Raw genomic sequence first — 10,165 nt, 5'->3', positions numbered from 1 at the left:
TGTCGTGACAGAAACACCTTAATTCGGTGAAATGCTAAAAGATAACTGAACTCACGGTTTAATGAGCCAGTTTGCGATACGTGTCTGCTTTTATTCAGAGGCTAGGAAAGTACAAAATCTTTGTAATACAATAAAACAACTTTATCTTTTTTAAGGTGGAATTTTAATTTTTTTAAACATTTAATTGTGTTTAAATTAAATTATATAAGGGGGGCCTTTTTTCTTCATAAGATTACAACGAATGTACGTTTGAAACCTTGTAATATTTCACTTATAATACTGAATATTTACATATTTTTAATGGAAAAGTGAAAAAAATCATTCCTGCGAGCAGTTTTTAAATCAACTCGACTCTCAAAGACGCAAAAATTAGTTTTTCCACTTTGTATTAATTATCAGTGTTAGAAATATTAGAGATTCGGGTGAGCATGTGCATAATCAATCATAGTAAGTCAATAATGACAAATTATTAGGTCAGCTCGTCATGTTTATTACAATAAATACAGATATACAAAGTTTACAAATTGTTACATACAGGTTTCGGGTTTACACGTCAGACCTTTACTATTTCTTGGGGTTTTCTGTGCTACACGTCACTGACTGTAAAAGGATTTCCGGCAATAACTGAAATCATTTACAGGGGATAATTAACAAAGTAGTGTAGGTGAGAACCTCAGGGGGAGCCACATAACATCAGTCACATAGTTGGCCATGTTCCCAAATATTTCACGAACACTTATTCACACTGGTTTTTAAACATTAAACACTTGTTTTGAACATTATAAAGAACATGAAGCGAAGAACAATTAATATTTTCAGAACTTCTTCTCAGGCTTCATGCAGCAGATATTTGGCTCAGGGGCTGGGTGATGCCGTGATCCATAAATGCAGCAGGGCAGAGGACGCGCCAGCAGTGGAACTTGTTGAGCCGAGTTGCTCTCAGATGGGTGACACCTCTTTCTCTTCAGAGGCTGAGGCCGGAGATAGAGACTCCTCGTCTTCTGACCTTGAATAGTCTGTGTGGCCGGTTGTGCATTTGCAACCACTGTGCGCGCTCCTTTGGGTGGCTTTACCCTCCTTCTTGTGCTTCACTCTGCGGTTCTGAAACCAGATTTTCACCTGTTTCTCTGACAGGTTTAAATATGTAGCGATTTCGATTCTCCTGAGTCTAGAAAGATACATGTTCGTGGAAAACTCCCTTTCAAGTTCCAGGAGTTGCGTACTTGTAAAAGCCGTGCGCATCCTCTTGCCATTCTGTATGTGGTTATTCTCGGAGGCACCTGTTAGAGGAAACAAACATTTTTTGAGTCATGTTTTAGTTCTGTACTTCCTCTGTGAATGTGCGCTCAATCCAAGACAGGCGAAATATCGCGCGTAAATCGTCGTGCGTAAAAACAAAGTGCATACCATTGATCTTACTGCTACAAAGTACAACACGAGTTCTAATAAGTACACAAATAGGTGCCGGACAGTAGCGCTAGTCATGAGCCGAGACAGTAGAAAACACGTGCTTACCAATAGAGAGACAATGGTATCTCCTGGGATCTGTGACGCTGAAGGTGGGCGTGCAGACAGGTGTATGTCCAGGGTGAGCGAGTGCAGGAGACTGCTGATGTGCTATTCTCTGACAATACTGTGGCTCTGCTCCTGGAAACTGACTCTTCAGCATGGGAATGCCGCTGCGGGAAGAGTGGATGTGGGATGTGACGCACAGTGGACAAACACAGAAAGTCCCATTTTTCCTGGAGGGGCACACGGGAGCGGTGACAGTCATTACGCTCGGAGAGTGCATGCTGATTGGAATAAGGAAGTCTTGTCCTGGATGCTCAGTTGGTCCAGGTCGCACCGTATCCTTGATTATTAAAGAATCAACATAAAATGACCTCGACATGGCTGCGTCGCTGATAAGTGATCACTCGGTGAGCAGGATGATTGCTGCTTCTCATCTGAGCCCCTCGGGATTTCCAAAGGTGCTTATGTTTGATGGTCCAACAAAAGAGAGCCCGAGGAGGGTTGGCCCTGTAGCGTCACCCACGTGCGCACCCGGCTCTTGGGGTTTATACTGTCAGTGACCTAGACCACGTGATGTCTCATATGGGCCTCCAATCACAGCTTCAAGATTTGCTTTTTTATGCCGAATTTACAAAACTCTTGACTGGTAACATAACATAATCAGGAATTTTAATTAATTAATTAATTAATTTATTTATTATTTTCAGAACTGTGTAGAAAGTTCTACAAAGACATTTTTCAGCACATTCACACTGACTGAAGTATTACTTTGTAATACATTTGAAACAAAACCTAATATATATATATATTGCGAACATTTAAAACATGCTGGTGAGATTTGAAAATTCAAACTTGTCACTACTGAACAGCTGTTTGGAAACACCGCAACTATATAAATAGATTGTTTAGTATCCATAAAACTTCAAACTTCTGACAAAACGTGTATTACATACGCGATTCACTCGTCTTTTCTTTTTCTTTTTTTCAAATTTGACCTGCAGTCAGTTATTGGTTTATTCACATTCTTTTAAATTACTGAGTAATAAGTCTGACATAGAAAGGAACGATATATGGCCAAGGCTAAGGATTGATAGTTCGCAAATGAGATTTAAGGAATTGTCCACGCGACCATAAGCAATAATTGCTTTGCAGACTAATCGTGCTTTGAATCCGGTTGGTCCAGGTTTCACTTCTAGCAATTAAAGAATTATGAACTCATGGCGAGTCTGGACTGGGGTTATTTGACGGCGATTAGGATTCAATTAGAAAGTGTTTATAATGGCCAGTCTGTGCGGGGGTAAACAGGCAGCTATTTCAGAAATGCGTTAATCCCTCATCTTGTGACAATAATTAGCGAGTTTGATCCCCAGGCGGGTCACCGGTAGGGTTTAGCTTCTGCTTTCATCTGCCAAGTAACGCCTCGAACCTTCATATGTGAGCCGTCAGAGGGGTTAAGTTGCAGACGGTACAGGTACAACACCGCAGATATTAAGTTGTCCGCTGTCTGTAGCAAAACAAATAAGGCCAAAAAGAAAAAAAAATAGAAATAGCCTCATGTGGATTCCAACTTTTAAAAAGTTATTTATTTGTCACAATTTTTTTCTTGAAAAACCTGCTGTATGAAACTCATCATCACGGAGCAAACACACATGTTTACAACAAACAAGGCAACTGAAGCACTTAGTCAGCTGTGACTTTCGATGCACTCTTTGAGAGAATTACAAAGTCTTTAAAATCCAACCATAATAAAGATAAAAACAGACATGTCAGTCACACAGACAGTAATTGCTCTAATAAAGCGAATTCAGCGTTTGACAAGGAAGACGCGCAGTTGTTATGGTACAGATAACAGTCCTGAACCAGAGAGAGACGGAGAGAGAGAGAACGGGAGAGAGAAAGTAAACCAAGCGGAATGATGCGTGGCGCGCGCCCTCGCCTCACCATGCGAGGTCTAATATTATTTTTCCATAATTTTGCACGATAAAATTTCATTGTCTATTAAGTAATCCTACAAATGAGATCCTTTATGAGGCTATAATGAGTCCTAATTGCCAGGACTAGTGGAGCCACGTGGAAGGATTTAGGAAGCATTAAGCCGTCGGGTACTGAGCACAGGCTGTTACCTAGCCATTACTTTCATAATTCAAGGAGAAAATTAGTCCATTTAAGGGAAAAATCCTTTGATTCCCTTTATTCTGCTCGGGGTGACAGGGCTCCAGTGCTTTTTTTTGTCCGCTTCGGTTAAGAAGTCGGTGCAGTAAATGGGGCCGGTGCAATATTATTCGGTGTTTAAATGTTAGATTAAAATGAGAAATGTGTCCAACTCCCGAGGCCCCACCTCCCACTTTGCCTCTTCTTTCTCCCTAACGTTTTGCGCCTTTAGTGCAGCAGTACCCTCCACTATTCAACTCCTTTTCAAATCATGCTGATGGGCAATTAATCAACGGCCCATTCAATGACTTGAAAATTAAAATTAAAAGAGGGGGATATTTTTTAAAAGTTAAATCCCTTCTGAGGTTGGTGCAAGTTTGTTTTTCTTTTCAGTCCCGTACAAAAATTTCTAGTATCAAGTTCATCAAATAGGTGGGTGTGTATGTGTGCATATCCAGCTCCTCCCAGTAGTAAAAACACACAAACTTATTAAAGTGCGCAGCTAAAGTCCCCCCCCATTCACCTCGCATCTCATGCCATATTATACCGTGAAGAAGTCCATTAATGTTTTGTTCAACAAGCGTCATTAACTTGTTTCAACGCCTTTTTACAAACCTTGCATTGTTGTGCAGGGCCAGTCTGCGGCCCATCTTGGCCAATACAGTCGATGATTTGCCCCTTTATTAGTTTCCAGGCAACAGATCCTGAATACCAAAACTCAAAGGAAACACTCTGGTTCTCCATATAGATCTCAGTGGCGATGGGGGGAAATGAACAATGATCCCGTGGACAACATAATGCCATCCAATGACTTTTCATTAACAATTATCTGGTTGATGTGAATAGCAGCTGCAGTGGCTACTCTCCATCTCAGAGCAGGGGAGAGAAAGAGGCTTGCCCCTGAATAGTATCCTGCAGGAGTTTGGGGGGTCATGGTCTCCATGAATGTGGAATCTAATTTATATCTCAGTGAATAATTAGGTTTCTATGCAAAATTGAGATAGAAATAATTACATCTTAAAATGGTGTGACAACTTAGCCGGATAAACAAAACAAAGCAGGGCCATTTAATGTCTCTCATCAGGAGTTTTTGAACTCTTTTAGTTCCCTGATCAAGATCAATAAACTGCATTTAAAGTTTTGTCCTAAAAAATGCATGAGATATTCTTCTTTCAATATACAATCACAGGACTGTTGTGTTGCAGCTATATCCTTGAAAATATCTACAAACTGTTCCAGTGATTGGGTACACACAACACTGTTAAGGAGCTCAGGCTTATAGAAAAGTAAAGTGACAGCTTCAGTGTAAGAAGAGGCTGCTGAACAAAGCCAGCAAGGGCCCTGTTGATGGCCTATAGAGATGTCCTGCACCAGGCTCCCTCTAATTAGGGAGACACTTCTCAGCCTTACAGAGCTGTTCAGACCAGACACTCCAGTCTGAAGTGTGCCCCTACATCAACGAGTGTGTCTGGATGTCCACACTCAGTGTAGTATGTGTATGAGTCTGTGCTTCGTAGCGCACACAATTAAGGAGTCTCGAAAATGAGATAAACAGCAACTGATAGTGACGCCGATCACGCTTAAGTTCCCAGAGAAATGTCTTTATTAGAGCTTATTGTTAGAGCCCTGATTTGTCCCTCTGCCTGCTCTGTTGTTTCCAAAAGACTAAGCAAATGCCATTAGAGAGAGTGCAGCACAGAACAGCCCTTATTTCAATCTTTTCTTGCTTGAGTTGTCAAATAGTCGTGAATTTCAGTCCTTATTGTAATAAGACGCTATTCCATTGTTGGCCACTTAAATCTACACTGCAGGGCTTAGGAATTATTAACTGTAACGGCTCACTACTGAGGAGACGCACAGGTTTCCAAGAAGATCAAGATTCTATTTATCTCTGTTAATGATTGGCCTTTTAGCAGAATTATTCACGTTCAGAATAATGCCTTTAGAATAGCTTTTCTGATTTCTTAGTAAATCAGCACATTTTCAGAAAAAGTCTAAATTTAAAATGTAAAAACAGTCATGGCCTAATTGGCCCCTTTTTTCTATTGCAAGCTCCCGACTTCCAGTGAAACCTAAATCAGGAAATGAGTTGGAGAGTGAATGACAGCAGTACCTCCATCCTGTCTCCCGATTTAAAGGAGGTGATATTGTAGCCTCCTTTTCTGCCTTCTGAAAAGGGAAATCCCTGGGATTGAGCTTGTGTGCTGGAGCGGAAGCAGACTGGAATGTGTGTCCAGGCCGCATCTTTTGTCACCAGCCTGGGCCATGAATAGACGTGGGCCACAATCTCTCTGTTTATCAGACTGTAAGGAAGCAAACAAACCAAACTGTATCATCCATGTTTTCCACACCTTATACCTGTCAGTTGCTCTCATGCAGTCAGACTTGCACTCAGTACCCTCAAAATACACGGTGGTTATTATTGCAACCTACAGTCAAAGTAAAAAGACAGTATAGCCTCTATCAGTTCTAAGGTTTTATATAGTAGGGCATAATGAAAAAAACATCTGGTACTTAGAAAGTCTTAAAATTAGGTAAATGCAACCTCAAATGAACAACAGTGCATGACATATTATGCTGTTTCATTACTTATTTTAAAAACTTAAGCCAAAATAGAGAAAGATTGTGTGCAAAACTAGTAGCACCCTAACTGCTTCGAAAGGAATTAAGAGTAAGCAAGTAGCGAACAGGTGCTGATAACCAAATGCACTTGAAGCTTGCTGGTCTGTTAATATAATGCTAAGCAGAAAAGAGATCAGCAATGATCTCAAAGAATCAATTGTTGCTGTGCATCCATCTGGGAGCAATTGTAAGACTATTTCCAAACAATTTGATGTCCATCACTGTACAGTCAGAAGGATTATTCACAAGTGGAAAACACTGAAAACAACTGATAGTCTTCCCAGGAGTGTGGAAAATGCATGTGAACAAACCTCAAGACTCCTGCAACAAAGTGGAGATGTTTGGCTATGATGCACAGCGCCATGTTTGGAGAAAAACAAACAGAGCATATCCGCACAAATACCTCATACCAAATATCAAGCACAGCGGTAGAGGAGTGATGATTTGGGCTGGTTTTGCAGCCACAGGACCTGGGCATCTTGCAATCATTGTATCAACAATGGACTCCTCTGTATACTAAAGTATTCTAGAGTCAAATATGAGCCCATCAGTCCCATAACCAAAGCTTGGCTGTATCTTGCTCATGCAACCCGACAAAGATCCCAAATCTACAAAAGAATGGCTGAAAAAGAAAAGAATCAATGTGTTGTGTGGCCCAGTCCAGACCTCAACTCAGCTGAAATGCTCTTATAGGACTGTAAGAGAGCTGTACATAAGCGAATGCAACAAACCTCCAGGAAATGAAGCAATATTTAAAGAAGAGTGAAGGTGAAAATGCCTCAACAATGATGTGAGAAACTGATAAAGTCATAAGAAAACCTCAAGTTATTGCTGCTAAAGGTAGTTCTACAAGCTACTGAATCATGGGGTACAGTTAGTTGACATTAAGGACATAATGTAATATGTCATGTGTTGTTTTGTATTTATCTAACTTAAGACCTGGCAAGAACTGGGTCATTTTTTTTGTTATGCAATGATATGAAAAACCTTACAGTTGACAAAGTATATTTGTCACTATTGTGTACCTGTGGGTGTGCCCTTTGGTCATGGCTTTTGAAAAGAGGTCATTTAGACATACACATGCAAACAAACCACTTTTGCTTCTTTGGTGACATGAGCTCAGTTTGCCAAATCCATATTTGCTTTAGTTTTAGCAGGGTTTATTTTGGCTTATCTTTTATAAAAGCAAGCCTAGGTAGACCTAAATATAAAGAGTGGTTTACATCAATTATACAAACTAGCATATTTCAATTTTTAATAGTGTATTAGCAAAACTGTAAAAGATTGATATTTGTCTAGATTTAGTTTTAGTATTTCAAATCAAATTGTCTGCATCTTTTAACATTATAAGTGACTGCACTGGGCTCATATTTTTGCTTTTATTTTGTTTTCCTGCTGCACTTGGTGATTCTTTCAAGGATTAGTGCTGTTTGCTTAGATAAGATTAATGGAATGATTAATGTTTTTTAAAATGATGGTGCTTTGTTTGTTTTGTTTTGTTTTTGTTTTTATTAATGTTTCTTAAAATTCAATCAATTCAGTCCTCCTACTTAGCACTGTAAATTTAGAAAAATGAGACAACAAACGTGTAGAAATTACACTACAAATCACAGGCTGTATCATGCATTGCTGCCAAATATTAATCTGGAAAAGTGTCATGTTGAGTAGAGTCTGTCATTATCTTGATCCTCATTATTGCCCGTTAGTGTCTCTCAGGCAGCTTGTCGCTCGCAGCTTTTCCCCGTGTTTGAGGTCAGATACGGTCGTCCACAAAAACACAAACTTATTTCTTAATTCAGATAATGTCCACTTTTTTTTCCATCTGTTACGCATATATTGAAAGATATGTAGAAGTTAAAGGGAGTTAGAGAAATCCACTGTAAGACTGCATTCTGAACCTTATTCCTCTCATCTGAACAATGAAGAACACATCAATCTCAGTTTCCACTTTAGTCTTCCTCGCTGTTTGCATTTCAGTGTTCATTTAAATTCACTCCTCTGTGCAAACAGCATCCAAATCCTTTTTTTCTCACTTAACCTCCTAGGACCTGGCATCCACATATGTGGACATCACATTTTGGGTTATTTAGACCAAAATACTCAATTTTGCTCTACAAGGGCCTGAAATCCACTTACGAGGACATTATACTGCTACTGTTCTATCAAAATTTTAAACGAACATCCTCATATGTGGCTCTTATTTTCCTTAAAAACAAAAATAAGGTAAAAAAAAAAAATCTGGTAATTCTTTGTTTTTACATTCATTGGGCCCAAATATGCCCAAATATCAAAGAGAAATTAAAAATGCATGTTGTGGAAGAGATCGGGTCTTAGGAGGTTAAAGAAAATTTTGAATCAGTAAAAGGCTGCAGAAATGACATGATTTACTGTTGGTACTTTTTCTCTCAGACGAAAAGGCCAGCTTGAACATACTTGAATATCTTGCTTACAACAGACCAAATGTGCCTCAGTGCTTATTTTATGTGGCAGCTGCAACTGTACATTTGATATTTTGTTGAAGAAAAATTAACATGAATTCGTATATGTATGTGTGTAAATATATATATATATGAATTCATGTTAGTTAGGTTCAAAGTATTTGACAAACTAAAAAAAATTTGACATTCCTGCTTTACATCACTGCTATGTAATGCACAAATTATGCTTTTAAAAACCAAATGTTAAACAGCCTGCTCTAAAGATCTGGAAAAGCCACCTGTTCTTTTTTGTGTGTGAGTGCATCCCATAGTGATTTTTGTAAATAAATAAATAAGTAAATAAATAAATAAAAAGTCGGAATTTGTAATCACAATCTGTTGCCTGGATCCATTCTTTTCCCACCAGTCACAATATGGCATCAAGCACAGTGAGGGCATCACAAGGTCTATTAGCAGAGAAACTAACCTAGTGTTTTAAGCCCAGCAGAGCTTATTATGTAACATGCAGCTAATTATGTGGTAGGTAATTTGGAACATCACATGAACTGGCTAGTGTTTGCTGGGAAGCATCAACCAGCCTCCAGCCTCTGTGAGTCATCAGGCATAGCAGCAGCAGCAGCACAGGGCCACCCTCTGCAGGAACAAAGCCCCGGAGCTTGTTGCAATTATTATTAACACCTTGAATCAGTTCATAATATCATAATAATTGCACAATTAAATAACCATAGGGATAATCCTCAATGTGTAACTATGATCTGTGCAAATGTAAACATTTTATGTGCTACTTAGTGAGAGCTTCTGGCGTTTTCATTTATTGAAATATATTTGCATTGGTTCAGCAGACTGTTACATTTTTCTAAATGTATTATCATCCACTAACAAATACAGCATACATCTGAAAGGATTAAGTCTTTTTATTTGTGAAAAGGTGCTTCAGTTAGGCCAATGCACTGACTGAAAAGTTGGTGCTGACCAACATATAACAAATTATTATGAATTTATATCTGGTCTGTGACCACAAATAAAGTTACTAATAAAGGTCATAATTAATGCTCAATAAAATGATATATATATTTGCTTATAACTGAATTGGTTTGGTGATTATTTCTAAAGTTATAATTTAGTAAAAGTTACTTCAAAACTGTATTAATGGGTGTTGTTTGTGATGTATACACACACAATAACACATGAACTGCAAAATAAATGAAAAATCTTTCAAGTGAATGATGAGTTGAAGTTGTTTAAAATTTATTCATTTAGAGGAGAATATCCATATCAAACATGAATTTCAAATGATTAGAAGACATTTAAAATTTATCAGCATCAGGTACAATTTTTCTTTTTCTTTTCACAAAGCCATCTAACTTGTCAACATAGACATAAATACAAAGAAAAAAATTGAGACAAATGTAAGGTAATTGTTTTTGTAAAACCACATAAAT

General features: G+C 38.5%; 1 protein-coding gene across 1 annotated transcript; it reads right to left on the bottom strand.

The window, feature by feature from the left end:
* Window positions 1-474: 474 nt before the first annotated feature.
* On the bottom strand, window positions 475-2,019 carry gsx2 (GS homeobox 2). The gene is made up of 2 exons (XM_063466861.1): window positions 1,516-2,019; window positions 475-1,280 (listed from the first exon to the last, which is right to left on the bottom strand). The coding sequence occupies exons 1-2, from the start codon at window positions 1,889-1,891 to the stop codon at window positions 940-942; spliced, it is 717 nt and encodes a 238-aa protein (XP_063322931.1). The 5' UTR covers window positions 1,892-2,019; the 3' UTR covers window positions 475-939.
* Between the last annotated feature and the right edge of the window lie 8,146 nt (window positions 2,020-10,165).

The sequence above is a fragment of the Pelmatolapia mariae genome, linkage group LG23 (assembly GCF_036321145.2).
Source record: "Pelmatolapia mariae isolate MD_Pm_ZW linkage group LG23, Pm_UMD_F_2, whole genome shotgun sequence".
Lineage (NCBI taxonomy): Eukaryota > Metazoa > Chordata > Actinopteri > Cichliformes > Cichlidae > Pelmatolapia > Pelmatolapia mariae.
This window is presented reverse-complemented; position numbering and strand designations above follow the sequence as displayed.

Excerpts from the sequence above, each read along its gene's own strand:
- gsx2 (XM_063466861.1), bottom strand. The coding sequence starts at position 1,891 with ATGTCGAGGTCATTTTATGTTGATTCTTTAATAATCAAGGATACGGTG. Across the intron at positions 1,281-1,515 it reads ATACCATTGTCTCTCTATTG|GTGCCTCCGAGAATAACCAC; the intron begins GTAAGCACGTGT and ends TTCCTCTAACAG.